General features: G+C 57.1%; 1 protein-coding gene across 7 annotated transcripts in view; it reads left to right on the top strand.

The window, feature by feature from the left end:
* The window catches only part of brpf1 (bromodomain and PHD finger containing, 1), a 95301-nt gene that overhangs the window by 35587 nt on the left and 33887 nt on the right, over positions 1-25827 (top strand). For all 7 annotated transcript variants that reach the window (XR_011934206.1, XM_072472807.1, XM_072472805.1 and 4 more), the window contains 4 exons: positions 19928-20084; positions 20546-20677; positions 24914-25042; positions 25183-25495. Coding sequence is in view for 6 of the 7 variants with exons in the window: in XM_072472807.1 (XP_072328908.1) it covers positions 19928-20084; positions 20546-20677; positions 24914-25042; positions 25183-25495 (731 nt within the window). In the remaining variant the exon portion in view is untranslated. The remainder of the gene's footprint in view (positions 1-19927; positions 20085-20545; positions 20678-24913; positions 25043-25182; positions 25496-25827) is intronic.

The following is a 25827-nucleotide window of genomic DNA, read 5'->3' as shown; positions in this document are numbered from 1 at the left end:
CACTCTCTCACACCCTCCCCCTACACTCTCTCACACCCTCCCCCTACACTCTCACACCCTCCCCTACACTCTCTCACACCCTCCCCCTTCACTCTCTCACACCCTCCACCCACATCCTCTCACACCCTCCCCCTACACTCTCTCACGCCCCCCTCCCACACTCTCTCACACCCTCCCCCTACACTCTCTCACACTCTCCCCCTACACTCTCTCACACCCTCCCCCTACACTCTCTCACACCCTCGCCCTACACTCTCTCACACCCTCCCCCGACACTCTCTCACACCCTCCCCCTACACTCTCTCACACCCTCCCCCTACACTCTCTCACACCCTCCCCCTACACTCTCTCACACCCTCCCCCTACACTCTCTCACACCCTCCCCCTTCACTCTCTCACACCCTCCACCCACATCCTCTCACACCCTCCCCCTACACTCTCTCACGCCCCCCTCCCACACTCTCTCACACCCTCCCCCTACACTCTCTCACACTCTCCCCCTACACTCTCTCACACCCTCCCCCTACACTCTCTCACACCCTCGCCCTACACTCTCTCACACCCTCCCCCGACACTCTCTCACACCCTCCCCCTACACTCTCTCACACCCTCCCCCTACACTCTCTCACACCCTCCCCCTACACTCTCTCACACCCTCCCCCTACACTCTCACACCCTCCCCTACACTCTCTCACACCCTCCCCCTTCACTCTCTCACACCCTCCACCCACATCCTCTCACACCCTCCCCCTACACTCTCTCACGCCCCCCTCCCACACTCTCTCACACCCTCCCCCTACACTCTCTCACACTCTCCCCCTACACTCTCTCACACCCTCCCCTATACTCACCCTCCCCCTACACTCTCTCACACCCTCCCCCTACAATCTCTCACACCCTCCCCCTACACTCTCTAACATCCTTCCCCTACACTCTCTCACACCCTCCTCCCACACTCTCTCACACCCTTCTCCCACACTCTCTCACACCCACCCCCACACTCTCTCACACCCTCCTCCCACAATCTCTCACACCCTCCCCTACACTCTCTCACACCCTCCCCCTACACTCTCTCACACCCTCCCCCTACACTCTCTCACACACTCCCCCAACACTCTCTCACACCCTACCCCTACACTCTCTCACACCCTCCCCCTACACTCTCTCGCACCCTCCTCCCACACTCTCTCACACCCTCCCCCTACACTCTCTAACATCCTTCCCCTACACTCTCTCACGCCCCCCTCCCACACTCTCTCTTACCCTCGCCCTACACTCACACCCTCCCCCTACACTCTCTCACACCCTCCCCCTACACTCTCTCACTCCCTCCTCCCACACTCTCTCACACCCTCGCCCTACACGCTCTCACGCCCCCATCCCACACTCTCTCACACTCTCCTCCCACACTCTCTCACACCCTCCCCTCCAAGCTCCCTCACACCCTACCCGACACTCTCTCACACCCTCCCCCTAAACTCTCTCACACCCTCCCCCTACACTCTCTCACACCCTCCTCTCACACTCTCTCACACCCTCCCCTACACTCTCTCACACCCTCCTCCTACACTCTCTCACACCCTCCCCCTCCACGCTCTCTCACACCCTCCCCCTCCACGCTCTCTCGCACCCTCCCCCTCCACGCTCTCTCACACCCTCCCCCTACACACTCTCACACCCTCCCCCTTCACTCTCTCACACCCTTCCCCTTCACTCTCTCACACCCTCCTCCCACACTCTCTCACACCCTCCTCCCACACTGTCTCACACCCTCCCCTACACTCTCTCGCACCCTCCCCTACACTCTCTCACACCCTCCCCAACACTCTCTCACACCCTCCCCCTTCACTCTCTCACACCCTCCACCCACATCCTCTCACACCCTCCCCCTACACTCTCTCACGCCCCCTCCCACACTCTCTCACACCCTCCCCTACACCCTCTCACACCCTCCCCCTACACTCTCACACTCTCCCCCGACACTCTCTCACACCCTCCCCCGACACTCTCTCACACCCTCCCCCTACACTCTCTCACACTCTCCCCCTACACTCTCTCACACCCTCCCCCTACACTCTCTCACCCCCGACACCCTCTCACACCCTCCCCCTACACTCTCTCACACCTTCCCCTACACTCTCTCACACCCTCCCCCGACTCTCTCACACCCTCCACCCACATCCTCTCACACCCTCCCCTACACTCTCTCACGCCCCCTCCCACACTCTCTCACACCCTCCCCCTACACTCTCTCACACCCTCCCCCTACACTCTCACGCTCTCCCCCTACACTCTCTCACACCCTCCCCCTACACTCTCTCTCACCCTCCCCCTACACTCTCTCAGACCCTCCCCCAACACTCTCTCACACCCCACCCGACGCTCTCTCACACCCTACTCCCACACTCTCACACCCTCCCCCTACACTCTCTCACACCCTCCCCCTACACTCTCTCACACCCTCCCCTACACTCTCTCACACACTCCCCCTACACTCTCTCACACGCTCCCCCTACACTCTCTCACCCCCCCCCTCCACGCTCTCTCACGCCCTCCCCCTCCACGCTCTCTCACACCCTCCCCCTCCACGCTCTCTCACACCCTCCCCCGACACTCTCTCACACCCTCCCCCTACACTCTCTCACACCCTCTCCCTACACTCTCTCACACCCTCCCCTACACTCTCTCACACCCTCCCCCTACACTCTCTCACACCCTCCCCCTACACTCTCACACCCTCCGCTACACTCTCTCACACCCTCCCCCTTCACTCTCTCACACCCTCCACCCACATCCTCTCACACCCTCCCCTACACTCTCTCACGCCCCCTCCCACACTCTCTCACACCCTCCCCCTACACTCTCTCACACCCTCCCCCTACACTCTCACACTCTCCCCCTGCACTCTCTCACACCCTCCCCCTACACTCTCTCACACCCTCCCCCTACACTCTCTCACACCCTCCCCCTACACTCTCTCACACCCTCCCCTACGCTCACCCTCCCCTACACTCTCTCATACCCTCCCCCTACACTCTCTCACACCCTCCTCCCACACTCTCTCACACCCTCCCCCTACACTCTGTAACATCCTTCCACTACACTCTCTCACACCCTCCCCCTACACTCTCTAACATCCTTCCCCACACTCTCTCACGCCCCCCTCCCACACTCTCTCACGCCCCCCTCCCACACTCTCTCACACCCTCGCCCTACACTCACACCCTCCCCCTACACTCTCTCACACCCTCCCCCTACACTCTCTCACTCCCTCCTCCCACACTCTCTCACACCCTCGCCCTACACGCTCTCACGCCCCCATCCCACACTCTCTCACACCCTCCCCCTAAACTCTCTCACACCCTCCCCCCTACACTCTCTCACACCCTCCTCCCACACTCTCTCACACCCTCCCCCTACACTCTCTAACATCCTTCCCCTACACTCTCTCACACCCTCCCCCTACACTCTCTCACACCCTCCCCCTACACTCTCTCACACCCTCCCCCTCCACGCTCTCTCACACCCTCCCCCTCCACGCTCTCTCACACCCTCCCCCTCCACGCTCTCTCACACCCTCCCCCTCCACGCTCTCTCACACCCTCCCCCTCCACGCTCTCACACCCTCCGCCTACACACTCTCACACCCTCCCCCTACACTCTCTCACACCCTCCCCCTGCACTCTCTCACACCCTCCCCCTACACTCTCTCACACCCTTGCCCCACACTCTCTCACACACTCCCCCTTCACTCTCTCACACCCTCCAACCACATCCTCTCACACCCTCCCCCTACACTCTCTCACGCCCCCTCCCACACTCTCTCACACCCTCCCCCTACACTCTCTCACACCCTCCCCCTTCACTCTCTCACACCCTCCACCCACATCCTCTCACACCCTCCCCCTACACTCTCTCACACCCTCCCCCTGCACTCTCTCACACCCTCCCCCTACACTCTCTCACACCCTTGCCCCACACTCTCTCACACACTCCCCCTTCACTCTCTCACACCCTCCAACCACATCCTCTCACACCCTCCCCCTACACTCTCTCACGCCCCCTCCCACACTCTCTCACACCCTCCCCCTACACTCTCACACCCTCCCCCTTCACTCTCTCACACCCTCCACCCACATCCTCTCACACCCTCCCCCTACACTCTCACGCCCCCTCCCACACTCTCTCACACCCTCCCCCTACACTCTCTCACACCCTCCCCCCACACTCTCACACTCTCCCCCTACACTCTCTCACACCCTCCCCCAACACTCTCTCACACCCCAACCGACACTCTCTCACACCCTACTCCCACACTCTCTCACACCCTCCCCCTACACTCTCTCACACCCTCCCCCTACACTCTCTCTCACCCTCCCCTACACTCTCTCACACCCTCCCCTACACTCTCTCACACGCTCCCCCTACACTCTCCTACACCCTCCCCCTCCACGCTCTCTCACGCCCTCCCCATCCACGCTCTCTCACACCCTCCCCCGACACGCTCTCACACCCTCCCCCTACACTCTCTCACACCCTCCCCCTACACTCTCTCACAGACTCCCCTACACTCTCTCACACCCTCCCCCTTCGCTCTCTCACACCCTCCACCCACATCCTCTCACACCCTCCCCCTACAATCTCTCACGCCCTCTCTCACACCCTCCCCCTACACTCTCACACCCTCCCCCTACACTCTCACATCTCCTCCTGCACTCACTCACACCCTCCCCTACACTCTCTCACACCCTCCCCCTATACTCTCTCACACCCTCACCTACACTCTCTCACACCCTCCCCCTACACTCTCTCACACCCTCCCCCTACACTCTCTCACACCCTCCCCTACACTCACCCTCCCCTACACTCTCACACCCTCCCCCTACACTCTCTCACACCCTCCTCCCACACTCTCTCACACCCTCCCCCTACACTCTCTAACATCCTTCCCCTACACTCTCTCACACCCTCCTCCCATACTCTCTCACACCCTCCTCCCACACTCTCTCACACCCTCCCCCTACACTCTCTCACACCCTCCCCCTACACTCTCTCACACCTTCCCCCTCCACGCTCTCTCACGCCCTCCCCCTACACTCTCTCACACCCTCCTCCCACACTCTCACACCCTCCCCCTGCACTCTCTCACACCCGCCCGCTACATTCTCACACCCTCCCCCTACACTCTCTCACGCCCCCCTCCCACACTCTCTCAAAACCTCGCCCTACACTCACACCCTCCCCCGACACTCTCTCACACCCTCCTCCCACACTCTCTCACACCCTCCTCCCACACTCTCTCACACCCTCCCCCTACACTCTCTCACACCCTCCCCCTACACTCTCACACTCTCCCCCTACACTCTCTCACACCCTCCCCCTACACTCTCTCACACCCTCCCCCTACACTCTCTCTCACCCCCGACAATCTCTCACACCCTCCCCATACACTCTCTCACCCCCTCCCCAACACTCTCTCACACACTCCCCCTACACTCTCTCACACCCTCCCCCTCCACGCTCTCTCACGCCCTCCCCCTCCACGCTCTCTCACACCCTCCCCCGACACTCTCTCACACCCTCCCCCGACACTCTCTCACACCCTCCCCCTACACTCTCTCACACCCTCCCCGACACTCTCTCACACCCTTCCCCTCCACTCTCTCACACCCTCCCCCTCCACGCTCTCTCACACCCTCCCCTCCACGCTCTCTCACACCCGACCCGGCACTCTCTCACACCCTACTCCCACACTCTCTCACACCCTCCCCCTACACTCTCTCACACCCTGCCCCTACACTCTCTCTCACCCCCGACACTCTCTCACACCCTCCCCCTACACTCTCTCACCCCTCCCCCTACACTCTCTCTCACCCCGAAACTCTCTCACACCCTCCCCCTACACTCTCTCACACCCTCCCCTACACTCTCTCACACACTCCCCCTACACTCTCTCACACCCTCCCCCTCCACGCTCTCTCACGCCCTCCCCCTCCACGCTCTCTCACACCCTCCCCCTCCACGCTCTCTCACACCCTCCCCCTACACTCTCACACACCCTCCCCCTACACTCTCTCACACCCTCCACCTACACTCTCTCACACCCTCCCCTACACTCTCTCACACCCTCGCCCCACACTCTCACACACCCTCCCCCACACCCTCCCCCTACACTCTCACACACTCCCCCTACACTCTCTCACACCCTCCCCCAACACTCTCTCACACCCGACCCGACACTCTCTCAAACCCTACTCCCACACTCTCTCACACCCTCCCCCTACACTCTCTCACACCCTCCCCCTACAGTCTCTCTCACCCCCGACACTCTCTCACACCCTCCCCCTACACTCTCTCACACCCTCCCCCAACACTCTCTCACACCCGACCCGACACTCTCTCACACCCTACTCCCACACTCTCTCACACCCTCCCCTCCACGCTCGTTCACACCCTACCCGACACTCTCTCACACCCTCCCCCTACACTCTCTCACACCCACCCCCTACACTCTCTCACACCCTCCATTACACTCTCTCACACCCTCCCCTACACTCTCTCACACCCTCCCCTACACTCTCTCACACCCTCCCCTACACTCTCTCACACCCTCCCCTACACTCTCTCACACCCTCGCCCCACACTCTCTCACACCCTCCCCCTACGCTCTCTCACGCCCTCCCCCTCCACGCTCTCTCACACCCACCCCCTCCACGCTCTCTCACACCCTACCCCGACACTCTCTCACACCCTCCCCCTACACTCTCTCACACCCTCCCCCTACACTCTCTCACACCCTCTCCCTACACTCTCTAACACCCTCCCCTACACTCTCTCACACCCTCCCCCAACACTCTCTCACACCCTCCCCCTACACTCTCACACCCTCCGCTACACTCTCTCACACCCTCCCCCTTCACTCTCTCACACCCTCCAGTCACATCCTCTCACACCCTCCCCTACACTCTCTCTCACACCCTCCCCCGACACTCTCTCACACCCTCCCCCTACACTCTCTCACACCCTCTCCCTACACTCTCTCACACCCTCCCCTACACTCTCTCACACCCTCCCCCTACACTCTCTCACACCCTCCCCCAACACTCTCTCACACCCGACCCGACACTCTCTCACACCCTACTCCCACACTCTCTCACACTCTCCTCCCACACTCTCTCACACCCTCCCCTCCACCCTCGCTCACACCCTACCCGACACTCTCTCACACCCTCCCCCTACACTCTCACACCCTCCCCCTACACTCTCTCACACCCACCCCCTACACTCTCTCACACCCTCCCCCAACGCTCTCACGCCCTCCCCCTCCACGCTCTCTCACACCCTCCCCGTCCACGCTCTCTCACACCCTCCCCCTACACTCTCACACACCCTCCCCCTACACTCTCTCACACCCTCCACCTACACTCTCTCACACCCTCCCCTACACTCTCTCACACCCTCGCCCCACACTCTCACACACCCTCCCCCACACCCTCCCCCTACACTCTCACACACTCCCCCTACACTCTCACACCCTCTCCCTACACTCCCTCACACCCTCCCCCTACACTCCCTCACACCCTCCCCCTACACTCTCTCACACCCTCCCCCAACACTCTCTCACACCCGACCCGACACTCTCTCAAACCCTACTCCCACACTCTCTCACACCCTCCCCCTACACTCTCTCACACCCTCCCCCTACAGTCTCTCTCACCCCCGACACTCTCTCACACCCTCCCCCTACACTCTCTCACCCCCTCGCCTACACTCTCTCACACACTCCCCCTACACTCTCTCACACCCTCCCCCTACACTCTCTCACACCCTCCCCCTCCACGCTCTCTCACGCCCTCCCCCTCCACGCTCTCTCACACCCTCTCCCTACACTCTCTCACACCCTCCCCCTATACTCTCTCACACCCTCCCCCGACACTCTCTCACACCCCCGACACTCTCTCACACCCCCGACACTCTCTCACACCCCCGACACTCTCTCACACCCCCGACACTCTCTCACACCATCCACCTACACTCTCTCACACCCTCCCCCTACACTCTCTCACACCCTCCTCCCACACTCTCACACCCTCCCCCTGCACTCTCTCACACCCGCCCGCTACATTCTCACACCCTCCCCCTACACTCTCTCACGCCCCCCTCCCACACTCTCTCAAAACCTCGCCCTACACTCACACCCTCCCCCGACACTCTCTCACACCCTCCTCCCACACTCTCTCACACCCTCCTCCCACACTCTCTCACACCCTCCCCCTACACTCTCTCACACCCTCCCCCTACACTCTCACACTCTCCCCCTACACTCTCTCACACCCTCCCCCTACACTCTCTCACACCCTCCCCCTACACTCTCTCTCACCCCGACACTCTCTCACACCCTCCCCCTACACTCTCTCACACCCTCCCCCTCCACGCTCTCTCACACCCTCCCCCGACACTCTCTCACACCCTCCCCCGACACTCTCTCACACCCTCCCCCTACACTCTCTCACACCCTCCCCGACACTCTCTCACACCCTCCCCCTCCACTCTCTCACACCCTCCACGCTCTCTCACACCCTCCCCTCCACGCTCTCTCACACCCGACCCGGCACTCTCTCACACCCTCCCCCGACACTCTCTCACACCCTACTCCCACACTCTCTCACACCCTGCCCCTACACTCTCTCTCACCCCCGACACTCTCTCACACCCTCCCCCTACACTCTCTCACACCCTCCCCTACACTCTCTCACACACTCCCCCTACACTCTCTCACACCCTCGCCCTACACTCTCACACCCTCCCCCTCCACGCTCTCTCACGCCCTCCCCTCCACGCTCTCTCACGCCCTCCCCCTCCACTCTCTCTGACACCCTCACCCTCCACGCTCTCTCACACCCTCCCCCTACACTCTCTCACACCCTCCCCCTACACTCTCTCACACCCTCCACCTACACTCTCTCACACCCTCCCCTCCACTCTCTCACACCCTCGCCCCACACTATCACACACCCTCCCCCTACACTCTCACACCCTCCCCCTACACTCTCACACCCTCCCCCTACACTCTCTCACACCCACCCCCTACACTCTCTCACACCCTCCCCCAACACTCTCTCACACCCGACCCGACACTCTCTCACACCCTACTCCCACACTCTCTCACACCCTCCCCCTACACTCTCTCACACCCTCCCCCAACACTCTCTCACACCCGACCCGACACTCTCTCACACCCTCCCCTCCACGCTCTCTCACACCCTACCCGACACTCTCTCACACCCTCCCCCTAAACTCTCTCACACCCTCCCCCTACACTCTCTCACACCCTCCCCCTACACTCTCTCACACCCTCCCCCAACACTCTCTCACACCCGACCCGACACTCTCTCACACCCTCCCCTCCACGCTCTCTCACACCCTACCCGACACACTCTCACACCCTCCCCCTAAACTCTCTCACACCCTCCCCCTACACTCTCTCACACCCTCCCCCTACACTCTCTCACACCCTCCCCTACACTCTCTCACACCCTCCTCCCACCCTCTCTCACACCCTGCCCCTACACTCTCTCTCACCCCCGACACTCTCTCACACCCTCCCCCTACACTCTCTCACCCCTCCCCCTACACTCTCTCTCACCCCGAAACTCTCTCACACCCTCCCCCTACACTCTCTCACACCCTCCCCTACACTCTCTCACACACTCCCCCTACACTCTCTCACACCCTCCCCCTCCACGCTCTCTCACGCCCTCCCCCTCCACGCTCTCTCACACCCTCCCCCTCCACGCTCTCTCACACCCTCCCCCTACACTCTCACACACCCTCCCCCTACACTCTCTCACACCCTCCACCTACACTCTCTCACACCCTCCCCTACACTCTCTCACACCCTCGCCCCACACTCTCACACACCCTCCCCCACACCCTCCCCCTACACTCTCACACACTCCCCCTACACTCTCTCACACCCTCCCCCAACACTCTCTCACACCCGACCCGACACTCTCTCAAACCCTACTCCCACACTCTCTCACACCCTCCCCCTACACTCTCTCACACCCTCCCCCTACAGTCTCTCTCACCCGCGACACTCTCTCACACCCTCCCCCTACACTCTCTCACACCCTCCCCCAACACTCTCTCACACCCGACCCGACACTCTCTCACACCCTACTCCCACACTCTCTCACACCCTCCCCTCCACGCTCGCTCACACCCTACCCGACACTCTCTCACACCCTCCCCCTACACTCTCTCACACCCTCCATTACACTCTCTCACACCCTCCCCTACACTCTCTCACACCCTCCCCTACACTCTCTCACACCCTCCCCTACACTCTCTCACACCCTCCCCTACACTCTCTCACACCCTCGCCCCACACTCTCTCACACCCTCCCCCTACGCTCTCTCACGCCCTCCCCCTCCACGCTCTCTCACACCCACCCCCTCCACGCTCTCTCACACCCTACCCCGACACTCTCTCACACCCTCCCCCTACACTCTCTCACACCCTCCCCCTACACTCTCTCACACCCTCTCCCTACACTCTCTCACACCCTCCCCTACACTCTCTCACACCCTCCCCCAACACTCTCTCACACCCTCCCCCTACACTCTCACACCCTCCGCTACACTCTCTCACACCCTCCCCCTTCACTCTCTCACACCCTCCACCCACATCCTCTCACACCCTCCCCTACACTCTCTCTCACACCCTCCCCCGACACTCTCTCACACCCTCCCCCTACACTCTCTCACACCCTCTCCCTACACTCTCTCACACCCTCCCCTACACTCTCTCACACCCTCCCCCTACACTCTCTCACACCCTCCCCCAACACTCTCTCACACCCGACCCGACACTCTCTCACACCCTACTCCCACACTCTCTCACACTCTCCTCCCACACTCTCTCACACCCTCCCCTCCACCCTCGCTCACACCCTACCCGACACTCTCTCACACCCTCCCCCTACACTCTCACACCCTCCCCCTACACTCTCTCACACCCACCCCCTACACTCTCTCACACCCTCCCCCAACGCTCTCACGCCCTCCCCCTCCACGCTCTCTCACACCCTCCCCCTCCACGCTCTCTCACACCCTCCCCCTACACTCTCACACACCCTCCCCCTACACTCTCTCACACCCTCCACCTACACTCTCTCACACCCTCCCCTACACTCTCTCACACCCTCGCCCCACACTCTCACACACCCTCCCCCACACCCTCCCCCTACACTCTCACACACTCCCCCTACACTCTCACACCCTCTCCCTACACTCCCTCACACCCTCCCCCTACACTCCCTCACACCCTCCCCCTACACTCTCTCACACCCTCCCCCAACACTCTCTCACACCCGACCCGACACTCTCTCAAACCCTACTCCCACACTCTCTCACACCCTCCCCCTACACTCTCTCACACCCTCCCCCTACAGTCTCTCTCACCCCCGACACTCTCTCACACCCTCCCCCTACACTCTCTCACCCCCTCCCCTACACTCTCTCACACACTCCCCCTACACTCTCTCACACCCTCCCCCTACACTCTCTCACACCCTCCCCCTCCACGCTCTCTCACGCCCTCCCCCTCCACGCTCTCTCACACCCTCTCCCTACACTCTCTCACACCCTCCCCCTATACTCTCTCACACCCTCCCCCGACACTCTCTCACACCCCCGACACTCTCTCACACCCCCGACACTCTCTCACACCCCCGACACTCTCTCACACCCCCGACACTCTCTCACACCATCCCCCTACACTCTCTCACACCCTCCCCCTACACTCTCTCACACCCTCCTCCCACACTCTCACACCCTCCCCCTGCACTCTCTCACACCCGCCCGCTACATTCTCACACCCTCCCCCGACACTCTCTCAAAACCTCGCCCTACACTCACACCCTCCCCCGACACTCTCTCACACCCTCCTCCCACACTCTCTCACACCCTCCTCCCACACTCTCTCACACCCTCCCCCTACACTCTCTCACACCCTCCCCCTACACTCTCACACTCTCCCCCTACACTCTCTCACACCCTCCCCCTACACTCTCTCACACCCTCCCCCTACACTCTCTCTCACCCCGACACTCTCTCACACCCTCCCCCTACACTCTCTCACACCCTCCCCCTCCACGCTCTCTCACACCCTCCCCCGACACTCTCTCACACCCTCCCCCGACACTCTCTCACACCCTCCCCCTACACTCTCTCACACCCTCCCCGACACTCTCTCACACCCTCCCCCTCCACTCTCTCACACCCTCCACGCTCTCTCACACCCTCCCCTCCACGCTCTCTCACACCCGACCCGGCACTCTCTCACACCCTCCCCCGACACTCTCTCACACCCTACTCCCACACTCTCTCACACCCTGCCCCTACACTCTCTCTCACCCCCGACACTCTCTCACACCCTCCCCCTACACTCTCTCACACCCTCCCCTACACTCTCTCACACACTCCCCCTACACTCTCTCACACCCTCGCCCTACACTCTCACACCCTCCCCCTCCACGCTCTCTCACGCCCTCCCCTCCACGCTCTCTCACACCCTCCCCCTACACTCTCTCACACCCTCCCCCTACACTCTCTCACACCCTCCACCTACACTCTCTCACACCCTCCCCTCCACTCTCTCACACCCTCGCCCCACACTATCACACACCCTCCCCCTACACTCTCACACCCTCCCCCTACACTCTCACACCCTCCCCCTACACTCTCTCACACCCACCCCCTACACTCTCTCACACCCTCCCCCAACACTCTCTCACACCCGACCCGACACTCTCTCACACCCTACTCCCACACTCTCTCACACCCTCCCCCTACACTCTCTCACACCCTCCCCCAACACTCTCTCACACCCGACCCGACACTCTCTCACACCCTCCCCTCCACGCTCTCTCACACCCTACCCGACACTCTCTCACACCCTCCCCCTAAACTCTCTCACACCCTCCCCCTACACTCTCTCACACCCTCCCCCTACACTCTCTCACACCCTCCCCCAACACTCTCTCACACCCGACCCGACACTCTCTCACACCCTCCCCTCCACGCTCTCTCACACCCTACCCGACACACTCTCACACCCTCCCCCTAAACTCTCTCACACCCTCCCCCTACACTCTCTCACACCCTCCCCCTACACTCTCTCACACCCTCCCCTACACTCTCTCACACCCTCCTCCCACCCTCTCTCACACCCTCCCCCTTCACTCTCTCACACCCTCCCCCTACACTCCCAAACTCTCCTACACTCTCTCACACCCTCCTCCTACACTCCCACACTCTCTCACACCCTCCTTGTATACTCTCTCACACCCTCCTTGTATACTCTCTCACACCCTCCTCCCACACTCTCACACCCTCCCCCTACTCTCCCTCACACCCTCCCCCTACACTCTCTCACACCCTCCCCCTACACTCTCTCACACCCGCCCCCTACACTCTCTCACACCCTCCCCCTACACTCTCTCACGCCCCCCACCCACACTCTCTCACACCCTCGCCCTACACTCACACGCTCCCCCTACACTCTCTCACACCCTCCCCGTACACTCTCTCACATCCTCCCCGTACACACTCTCACACCCTCCCCTACACTCTCTCACACCCTCCCCTACACTCTCTCACACCCTCCCCTACACTCTCTCACACCCTCCTCCCACCCTCTCTCACACCCTCCCCCTTCACTCTCTCACCCCCTCCCCCTACACTCCCACACTCTCCTACACTCTCTCACACCCTCCTTGTATACTCTCTCACACCCTCCTCCCACACTCTCTCACCCCCCCCTACACTCTCTGACACCCTCCTCCCACCTTCTCTCACACCCTCCCCTACACTCTCTCACACCCTCCCCCTACACTCTCTCACACCCTCCCCCTACACTCTCTCACACCCTCCCTCTACACTCCCTCACACCCTCCCCCTACACTCTCTCACACTCTCCTCCCACACTCTCTGACACCCTCCCCTCCACGCTCTCTCACACCCTACCCGACACTCTCTCACACCCTCCCCCTAAACTCTCTCACACCCTCCCCCTACACTCTCTCACACCCTCCCCCTACACTCCCTCACACCCTCCCGTCCACGCTCTCCCACACCCTACCCTACACTCTCTCGCGCCCCCCCCACTTTCTCTCACACTCTCCTCCCACACTCTCTCATACCCTCCCCTCCACGCTCTCTCAAACCCTACCCGACACGCTCTCACACCCTCCCCCTAGACTCTCTCACACCCTCCCCCTACACTCTCTCACACCCTCCCCCTACACTCTCTCACACCCTCCCCTAAACTCTCTCACACCCTCCCCCGACACTCTCTCACACCCCCGACACTCTCTCACACCCCCGACACTCTCTCACACCCCCGACACTCTCTCACACCATCCCCCGACCCTCTCTCACACCCTCCCCCTGCACTCTCTCACACCCGCCCGCTACATTATCACACCCTCCCCTACACTCTCTCACGCCCCCTCCCACACTCTCTCAAAACCTCGCCCTACACTCACACCCTCCCCCTACACTCTCTCACACCCTCCTCCCACACTCTCTCACACCCTCCTCCCACACTCTCTCACACCCTCCCCCTACACTCTCTCACACCCTCCCCCTACACTCTCACACTCTCCCCCTACACTCTCTCACACCCTCCCCCTACACTCTCTCACACCCGCCCCCTACACTCTCTCTCACCCCCGACACTCTCTCACACCCTCCCCCTACACTCTCTCACCCCCTCCCCTACACTCTCTCACACACTCCCCCTACACTCTCTCACACCCTCCCCCTACACTCTCTCACACCCTCCCCCTCCACGCTCTCTCACGCCCTCCCCCTCCACGCTCTCTCACACCCTCCCCCGACACTCTCTCACACCCTCCCCCGACACTCTCTCACACCCTCCCCCTACACTCTCTCACACCCTCCCCGACACTCTCTCACACCCTCCCCCTCCACTCTCTCACACCCTCCCCCTCCACGCTCTCTCACACCCGACCCGACACTCTCTCACATCCTACTCCCACACTCTCTCACACCCTCCCCCTACACTCTCTCACACCCTGCCCCTACACTCTCTCTCACCCCCGACACTCTCTCACACCCTCCCCTACACTCTCTCACACACTCCCCCTACACTCTCTCACACCCTCGCCCTACACTCTCACACCCTCCCCCTCCACGCTCTCTCACGCCCTCCCCCTCCACGCTCTCTCACGCCCTCCCCCTCCACGCTCTCTGACACCCTCCCCCTCCACGCTCTCTCACACCCTCCCCCTACACTCTCTCACACCCTCCCCCTACACTCTCTCACACCCTCCACCTACACTCTCTCACACCCTCCCCTCCACTCTCTCACACCCTCGCCCCACACTATCACACACCCTCCCCCTACACTCTCACACCCTCCCCCTACACTCTCACACCCTCCCCCTACACTCTCTCACACCCTCCCCCAACACTCTCTCACACCCGACCCGACACTCTCTCACACCCTACTCCCACACTCTCTCACACCCTCCCCCTACACTCTCTCACACCCGACCCGACACTCTCTCACACCCTCCCCTCCACGCTCTCTCACACCCTACCCGACACTCTCTCACACCCTCCCCCTAAACTCTCTCACACCCTCCCCCTACACTCTCTTACACCCTCCCCCTACACTCTCTCACACCCTCCCCCTACACTCTCTCACACCCCCGACACTCTCTCACACCCTTCCCCTACACTCTCTCACACCCTCCCCCTACACTCTCTAACACCCTCCCCTACACTCTCTCACACCCTCCACTACACTCTCTCACACCCTCCTCCCACCCTCTCTCACACCCTCCCCCTTCACTCTCTCACACCCTCCCCCTACTCTCCTACACTCTCTCACACCCTCCTTGTATACTCTCTCACACCCTCCTCCCACACTCTCTCACACCCCCCGACACTCTCTCACACCCTCCTCCCACCTTCTCTCACACCCTCCCCCTACACTCTCTCACACCCTCCCCCTACACTCTCTCACACCCTCCCCCTACACTCTCTCACACCCCCCTCCCACACTCTCACACCCTCCTCCCACACTCTCTCACACCCTCCCCCGACAATCTCTCACACCCTCCCCCTACACTCTCACACCCTCCCTCTACACTCCCTCACACCCTCCCCCCACACTCTCTCACACCCTCCCCCCACACTCTCTCACACCCTCCCCCCACACTCTCTCAAACCCTCCTCCCACACTCTCACACCCTCGCCCTACACTCTCTCACGCCCCCTCCCACACTCTCTCACACCCTCCCCCCACACTCTCTCAAACCCTCCTCCCACACTCTCACACCCTCGCCCTACACTCTCTCACGCCCCCTCCCACACTCTCTCACACTCTCCTCCCACACTCTCTCACACCCTCCCCTCCACACTCTCTCACACCCTACCCGACACGCTCTCACACCCTCCCCCTACACTCTCTCACACCCTCCCCTACACTCTCTCACACCCTCGCCCCACACTATCTCACACCCTCTCCCTACACTCTCTCACACCCTCCCCCTGCACTCTCTCACACCCTCCCCCTACACTCTCTCACACCCTCCCCCTGCACTCTCTCACACCCTCCCCCTACACTCTCTCACACCCCCGACACTCTCTCACACCCTCCCCCACACCCTCCCCCACACTCTCTCACACCCTCCCCCTACACTCTCTCACACCCTCCCCCTACACTCTCTCACACCCTCCCCCTACACACTCTCACACCCTCCCCCTACACTCTCTCACACCCTCCTCCTACACTCCCCCACTCTCCACTCTCTCACACCCTCCTTGTATACACTCTCACACCCTCCTCCCACACTCTCACACCCTCCCCCTACACTCTCTCACACCCTCCCCCTACACTTTCTCACACCCTCCTCCCACACTCTCTCACACCCTCCCCCTACACTCTCTCACACCCTCCCCCTACACTCTCTCACACCCACCCCCTACACTCTCTCACACCCTCCCCTACACTCTCATACACCCTCGCCCCACACTATCTCACACCCTCTCCCTACACTCTCTCACACCCTCCCCTTACACACTCTCACACCCTCCCCCTACACTCTCTCACACCCCGACACTCTCTCACACCCTCCCCTACACTCTCTCACACCCTCCCCCTACACTCTCTCACACCCTCCTCCTACACTCCCACACTCTCCACTCTCTCACACCCTCCTTGTATACTCTCTCACACCCTTCTCCCACACTCTCACACCCTCCCCCTACACTCTCTCACACCCTCCCCCTACACTCTCTCACACCCTCCCCCTACACTCTCTCACACCCTCCCCCTACACTCTCTCACACCCGCCCCCTACACTCTCTCACACCCTCCCCCTAAACTCTCTCACGGCCCCTCCCACACTCTCTCACACACTCGCCCTACACTCACACCCTCCCCCTACACTCTCTCACACCCTCCTCCCACACTCTCTCACACCCTCCTCCCACACTCTCTCACACCCTCCCCCTACACTCTCTCACACCCTCCCCCTACACTCTCTCACACCCTCCCCCTACACTCTCTCACACCCTCCCCCTACACTCTCTCACACCCTCCCCTACACTCTCTCACACCCTCCCCTACACTCTCTCACACCTTCCCCCACACACTCTCACATCCACACTCTCTCACGCCCTTTCCCACACTCTCTCACACCCACCCCTACACTCTCTCACACCCTCCCCCCACACTCTCTCACACTCTCCCCCTAAACTCTCTCACACCCCCAACACTCTCTCACACCCTCCCCTACACTCTCTCACACCTTCCCCCACACTCTCTCACATCCTCCCCCTACACTCTCTCACACCCTCCCCCTACCCTCTCTCACACCCTCCTCCCACCCTCTCTCACACCCTCCCCCTTCACTCTCTCACACCCTCCCCCTACACTCTCTCACGCCCCCCTCCCACACTCTCTCACACCCTAGCCCTACACTCTCTCACACCCTCCTCCCACACTCTCTCACACCCTCCCCCTACACTCTCTCACACCCTCCCCCTACACTCTCTCACACCCTCCCCCTACACTCTCTCACACCCTCCCCCTACACTCTCTCACACCCTCCCCCGACACTCTCTCACACCCTCCCCCTACACTCTCTCACACCCTCCCCCTACACTCTCTCACACCCTCCCCCTACACTCTCTCACACCCTCCCCCTACACTCTCTCACACCCCCGACACTCTCTCACACCCTCCCCCTACACTCTCTCACACCCTCCCCCTACACTCTCTCACACCCTCCCCCTACACTCTCTCACATCCTCCCCCTACACTCTCTCACATCCTCCCCCTACATTCTCTCACATCCTACCCCTACACTCTCTCACACCCTCCCCCTACACTGTCTCACACCCTCCTCCCACCCTCTCTCACACCCTCCCCTTCACTCTCTCACACCCTCCCCCTACACTCTCTCACGCCCCCCTCCCACACTCTCTCACACCCTAGCCCTACACTCTCTCACACCCTCCTCCCACACTCTCTCACACACTCTCTCACACCCTCCCCCTACACTCTCTCACTCCCTCCCCCTACACTCTCTCACTCCCTCCCCCTACACTCTCTCACACCCACCCCCTACACTCTCTCACACCCTCCCCCTACACACTCTCACACCCTCCCCCTACACTCTCTCACACACTCCCCCGACACTCTCTCACACCCTCCCCTATACTCTCTCACACCCTTCCCCTACACTCTCTCACACCCTTCCCCTACACTCTCTCACACCCTCCCCCTACACTCTCTCACACCCTCCCCCTACACTCTCTCACACCCTCCCCCTGCACTCTCTCACACCCTCCCCCTGCACTCTCTCACACCCTCCACCTACACTCTCTCACACCCTCCCCCTTCACTCTCTCACACCCTCCCCCTACACTCTCTCACACCCTCCCCCTACACTCACACCCTCCCCCCACACTCTCACATGCACTCCACCCCCACGCTGAGTCCTGCTCCTCGGCTACCTGGCCCTCTGCTCCCCAGTCCTGTACTCACCACTGGTAGTGTTCGCTGCTTCTCCAATCACGGACTCTTTCTCTCCCTCATTTGCTGCTGATAGGCTCACTATGAGCAACAAACATGGGAACAAAACAGCCTGTTTTGAAGAGCAGCGCTATGTAAATTCTTCCATTCTAACTTGCCTGTTTGACCGGCATTTTGAAATGGGGGCGCATAGTGGGGCTTCATCCCTCAGGCCGCTAGGTGGACACGTCTGTTCTAATCGGTATTAGGTGAGTGAGATAGAATGAGATAATCAGGAATGTAATTCTCATCCTCCCTGTGGAATTTCCTCTCTCGACCACCCCATTTTTTCCTCCGTTCCGAACTGGCATCACTACATAAGAAATTTGATGGTGAATAGAAGCAGTTCCTAACACAAAAGGATTGGGAGAAGGGAGACAACCCCCTCTCCCCTCCCCCTCCCATGTCAGCAGCAGGAAAAGCAGGACCACCATCACTGGGTGACCTGAATCACGGCATGGGCTGCAGTCCGTGGAGGTGGCGGCGTGAGGGAAACAAGAAGTCTTTTTTTTCTTACCACCCTCTGTGAGACTCTTGTCCTGTTAGGATAGTGAACTCACGTTCTCCAAGACTATAGCTAATAGATCGAGACCCTCATTAGCAATGCACAACTTGATCTCTTCAGATAATCTTGCCAGGATTGAAATATTAACTCTGGTTTCTTAACTGAGAACTCATCGAATTTTGTATTGTAGTTTTGCACTGTCTGCTTATGCTAATTAAACTTTTATGTTCCATTCCCAGAATGTGTTTGAGCACCATCACTATTAATAGGAGTAAGCATAATGACATGTCATTTCTTATATTTAGGTTAAGTAAGATTACGGGTCGACTATCTATTCAGCGTAAGAGCCAGTTCATGCAGCGGCTTCACAGTTATTGGACATTAAAGCGACAGTCGAGAAATGGTGTCCCACTCCTTCGGCGGTTACAGTCACACTTGCAGTCTCAGCGGAATGCAGAACAGGTACACCAGGGCTTTCTATACATGGTTTCACTAGATAACACTTAACGCTCTTAATGATAGCTAGGACGACCAGTTAGAAACTAAAATGACAAATCCAGCATATTGCAGAACAGTTCTATTCGAACTGTTTTGACTCTCTAGCATTAGGCTCCCTCAGCTAATACCAAATACTAACATGCTTCTTTGTATTTGATAATGTGCAAGTATTTATAGGCAAACAGAAAAGCAGGAAGTTGAAAAAAGCTCACTCCGTTCACTCATTGCTTAGGCCCTGTTTTACAGCAAGCACGGGTTGATTGCCATTTCCTTCTCAGCCCTGGCGCAAAGTTGGTGTCCGTTCAGCAAAAGACACCCAAGGTTTAACTTAGCCTCCCCCACCTAAAATAAGTTTCTTTGATCCATTCTTTGGCCTGCACAGGAAGTGAGGAAGTGTTTAATACTGTTTTTCTTATTAACTTCAGAGAGAGTCAGAGGAGAAAAACTGTGCGCTGAAAGAGCAGCTGAAATCGTGGCAGCGACTGCGACACGACTTGGAAAGAGCACGACTGCTGGTGGAGCTGATCCGTAAACGAGAAAAGTTAAAGCGAGAGGAGGTTGGGCAGCTCTTCAAATTTAATTTTAAAAGTGGCCCGCTGTGGTGCGAGGCTGTAAACTTTGAATTGTGTCCCATATATATTTAGATTTTAACGTAGTTATGTATTCGTAGTTTAAGCATCTGTTTAAGGATGAACAAGCATTGAGTAATTGGGCTCACGATCTTCAACTTAGGTTAATTCCACTGTAAACTGGGATGGTTCCATTAGATTGGAAAAAAGTGAATGTAACTCCTTTATTCAAAAAAGGAGGGAGACAGAAAGCAGGTAACTGCAGGCCAGTTAGTTTAACATCTGTCAGGTGGAAAAAGCTAAAAGCTATTATTTAAGACGTATGGCAGGGCACTTCGATAAATTCAAGGTAAAAGCTAAAGTCGCCATAGTCCCAGATGACCATCGGCTGCTTTCCCCTTTGAAGGGGAAAGCTGATTGGTGGTGGTTTTTAACCAGAGGATCACCCCACTGCAGGCGAGGGGCAAGGTTGAGAAGAAGGGGCTTCATGAATAACCCCAGTTGATACGGGAATTGAACCTGCGTTGCTGGGCATCACAAACCAATGGATTTCCAGACCATGAAGACGCAGCTTGAGGGCCATCACTATCGGAGGTAATCAGGCAGAATCAACGTGATTTTATGAGTGTGAAATCATGTTTAACCAACTTATTACCAATGTGTGCTGCGCATAAAGGGGACCTAGTGGATGAATAACACTTAGATTTCCAGAAGACATTTGATAAGGTGCCAAGGCAAAGGTTATCACAGAAAATTAAAGCTCATGGTGTAGGGGTTACATGTTGGTACGGATAGAAGGTTGGCTACTAACCAGAAATGGAGAGAAGGCATAAATGGGTCATCTTCTGGTTAGCAAGCTGTAACAAGTTGTGTACACCGGAGTCAGTGCTGTGGCCTCAACTTTTTACAATTTATATAAATGACTTGGATAAAAGGGCTGATGGTATGGTTGCTAAATTTGCTGATATTACAAACATAGACAGGAACGTAAGTTGTGAAGAGGTCATGAGGAAGTTATAAAGGGACATAGAAAGGTTAGATGAATGGTAAAAGATCTAGCAAATGGAATAGGGGCCAGGATACTCCCCTACCCGGCGGGGTGGGGGGTCCCGGCGGGATGGAGTGGCGTGAACCACTCCGCCGTCGGGCTGCCCCAAAGGTGCGATTTCTCCGCACCTTTAGGGGTCAAGCCTCCCCTTGAGGGGCTAGGCCCGCGCCGGAGTGGTTGGCGCGCCACTGGCCGGCGGGAAAGGCCTTTGGCGCCACCGCGGACGGGGCCAAAGGGACTTCGCCGGCCAGCGGAAGCCCGCGCATGCGCGTCAGCAGCTGCTGACGTCATCCCCGCGCATGTGTAGGGGGGTGGGTCACAACTGCGTCAGCAATCGCGGAGGCTGATGGCCGAGGCGGAAGGAAAGGAGTGCTCCCACGGCACAGGCCCGCCCGCGGATCGGTGGGCCCCGATCGCGGGCCAGGCCATCGTGGGGGCACCCCCCGGGGCCAGATCGCCCCAGGACCCCGCCCCACGCCGGCAGTCCCGCCAGTAAGGTAGGTGTTTTGATTCACGCCGCGGGACCGGCATGACAGCAGCGGGACTTCAGCACATCGCGGGCCAGAGAATAGACGGGGGGGGGGGGGGTGGGTCGGCGCAACGTGATTCCTGCCCCCGCCGAATTTTCGGTGCTGGAGAATTCGGCGGCCGGCGGGGGCGGGATTCACGCCGCCCCCCAGCGATTCTCCGACCCGGCAGGGGGTCAGAGAATCCCGCCCATGATGTGGGAAAATGTCCATTTTGGCAAGAAGAATAAAAAAGTAGATTAAATGGTGAGAGATTGCAGAGTTCTGAGCCGCAGAGGGATCTGGGTGCCCTAGTGTATGAATTGCAGAAGATCATTATGCAGGTACAAGTAATTAAGAAAGCTAATAGAATGTTATTGTTTATTGTGAGCGGAATTGATTAAAAAAGCAGGGAGGTTATGCTTTACTTGTACAGAGCATTGGTGAGACCACATCTGGTATATTGTGTACAGTATTGGAAAGGATGATTCCTCTTTTGGGACAACCTAGAACTAGGGCTACTGTCTAAAAGTAAGCGGTCGTTGATTGTAAGACTGAGATTATGAGAATTTTTTTTCTTTCAAGGTGGTGAGCCTTTGTAACTCTCTTCCTCAAAAGGCCTTGGAAGCCAAGCTCTTGCATATTTTTTAAGGCAAGGGTAGATATATTCTTGATAAGCAAAGGGGGGGGGGGGGAGCGGGCAAGGGGGGAGGGGGGTGAAAGGTTATTAGGGGTAGGTGGGACTGCAGAGCTGCGGTTGCAATCAGATCAGCCATGAGTTTGTTGAATGGTGGAGCAGGCTCGAGGGGCTGAGTGGCCTACATCTCCTAGTGTGTATGAACAGGCTTAAAAAAAAGAGACGGCCGAGGGATGGCCTAATAGAGGTCTTTCCAATTATAAAGGGGTTTGATGAGCCATATGTAGAGATGTTTCCACCTGTGGAAGAAACTAGTTATGGGGATAATAAATATAAGATAGTTGCCAATATATCCAATAGAGAATTCAGGAGAAACATCTTTACCCAGAATGGTGAGAATGTGGAACTTGCGAATTGAGAGGATTAGCTGAGGTGCTTTAAAGAGGAAGCTAGATAAGCATGTGAGCGAGAAAGGAATAGAAGGATATGTTGTTTGGGTGAGATGAAAGGCTGGGCGAGGCAGCTCATGAGGAGATGAAGACCAGTCTCGACTGGTTGGCCATGCTGTGGCCTTGTGTGATTCTGTCAGAATAACTGGCTCAGTTGTGGGGAATCCCGCTTTCAATCTGGCAATATTGCCTCATTACTATTGACAGATAACATGATATCAGTTCATTTGTGGTGACCTTCCCTTTGCTAAGAGTGCTGCCGTCATCTCAAGAATTTCGAGTAGCATGGTTTCAATGTTGTATCCAATGACTTTGTCACTTCACATGGATGGTCGATGTTGTGAACCAGGGTTACCTTTAATACTGTTGCCTTGCTAGAAGTGGCCCTTTGGTTAGGCCCTGAAGGAGGGTTTGGAGCAGGTTTGAGGGGCAATCGGAACCTTTGTGAAGTTAGTAGGGCACTGCTGCACCTCCTTGCTCTACAGGTGAGTATTTTGTAACAAAAGATTGTTAATTACTTTGCAGGAATTGCAGGCTGCTGAGGTTCCTGTGTGGGGAAGCTCAATGCCAGCTCATTTCATGGCCAAGAAATTTCTTAATGGGATCAGTCAACAGGTATTCGACCCGTAATCTACACAGATATGGCCATTATAGGCATCCACCTTAACCCTGTAAATTTAATAGTGGAACCAGCATCGATGCAGATTGAGCATGCGCCACCCCACTACTAAATTGGTATACTCTGCATCCCTTTTATGCTCTGGAAATGGGTGCAGTGCATGCCAATTTCTACCCCATATGTTTCAAATAAACAATTTAATTTACTATTTCATTGCTTCAGTGTCTGTCATGGATATTAATATGTTGCTAGTTTATCAGTGTTGCCTTCAGGTAACAATATAAATGAAATCATGTTTAAAAACATGACCGGGGGGGTAGGGGGTAGGTACCAGAGGTGGGTTCCAGAAGATCTAGGGAAGAATCGGTGAACTGTATTACTTCCAACGGTATTTTAGCACACATTGCTGGAATTGTATGAAGCATTTTGCAGTGACACATTAGAAAACCACTCAGACAGAATGCATTTATATAGTAGCGCATGTTCCAGAAATATATCAAAGTGCTCAGACAGTGAATTACTTTTTGAAATACAGTAACTTGTGTGGTTAGACAAGCACAGCCCTTCATTCTACAAACAGCAATGAACAAAATGGTCAATTGACATTGTTGGATGAGAGGGAAATGTTCAGGGCACCGAGGAACCCCTCCCCCCTTTTTTTGTTAATGATGCCAAGGGATCTTTAATACCAACTGAGGCAGTAGATGGAGTTTCCATTTAATGACTCTTTCTACAATGCAGCATTCCTTGAGTACTGTGCTGAAATGTCAACCGGTGCTTGGGTCCTGAAATGAAATTTCAACTTGCAACTTCTGGTTCAGGTATGAGATTTATAAACTATGGTGAGAAAGGCACCGAATGCTTGAACTGATAGGGGATGTGTTATTTGTTACATGATAGACACCAGTTTTATTCACTGCACATATTATGTCTAACTCATATCTTTCCAATTTGGTTATAACCAGCTTAAGATACAGCAGTTTGCAATGGAGCTGCAGCTGGCTCCTTTCCTGATCCTTCTCCGTAAGACGCTAGAACAGCTCCAGGAGAAAGACACAGGAAACATCTTTGGCGAGCCTGTGCCACTAAAAGAGGTATGCTTTTTTGATTGTGGACTTCTGGTAATTGCCCTTGGCCTTTGGATAAATTCCTAGCTTCAGAATTAAATGCTAATTAAAATTAAATGCCATCACTTTAATTCTAATATTCAATTTACATTTTAAATTGTGATCAGGTTCCAGATTATTTGGATCACATTAAAAAACCAATGGATTTCCAGACCATGAAGTCACAGCTTGAGGGCCATCACTATCGGACGTTTGACCAGTTTGAAGAGGATTTTAGCTTGATTGTGAACAACTGCTTACAGTACAATGCCAAGGATACAATATTTTACCGTGCAGCAATCAGACTAAGAGACCAAGGCGGTGCAGTGCTGAAATATGCTCGCAGGCAAGCAGAGAAAATTAGTTTTGATTATGAGACAGGAATGCATGTGCCTGAGCCCGGGCCAGCAGCAGACACGGGACAGCTCTACTGGGAAGAAGGTGAGTGCAGTTTGAACAATCAGTAATATGTATTGATTTTAAACGCTGCTCATTATTGGTTGGGAAGAGTCAGCACATCATGTCCCGTGTGTTTTATAATGACCTGCTTACCAAATTTGATAGTTCATTGCATTCCATTTTACTTTGGAGCCCAATTTCAGTTCTCAAACCAATTTCTGCAGGTCCTTGGCCATAGATTATATCCGAAGCAGAGAAGGCAGAGGTTTGATAATTGCAGCTGTTTTATGAATTTCGGAATTTTTGTTTTTCATATTCAATGAAAAATTCATTGAATATGAAAGACAAAGAATTCATATTCCCTTTTCTGGCAT

This window comes from Scyliorhinus torazame, chromosome 13, assembly GCF_047496885.1.
Source record: "Scyliorhinus torazame isolate Kashiwa2021f chromosome 13, sScyTor2.1, whole genome shotgun sequence".
NCBI classification, from domain to species: Eukaryota; Metazoa; Chordata; class Chondrichthyes; order Carcharhiniformes; family Scyliorhinidae; genus Scyliorhinus; species Scyliorhinus torazame.
The sequence above is the reverse complement of the archived record's forward strand: the minus strand, read 5'-3'. Positions and strand labels throughout refer to the sequence as shown.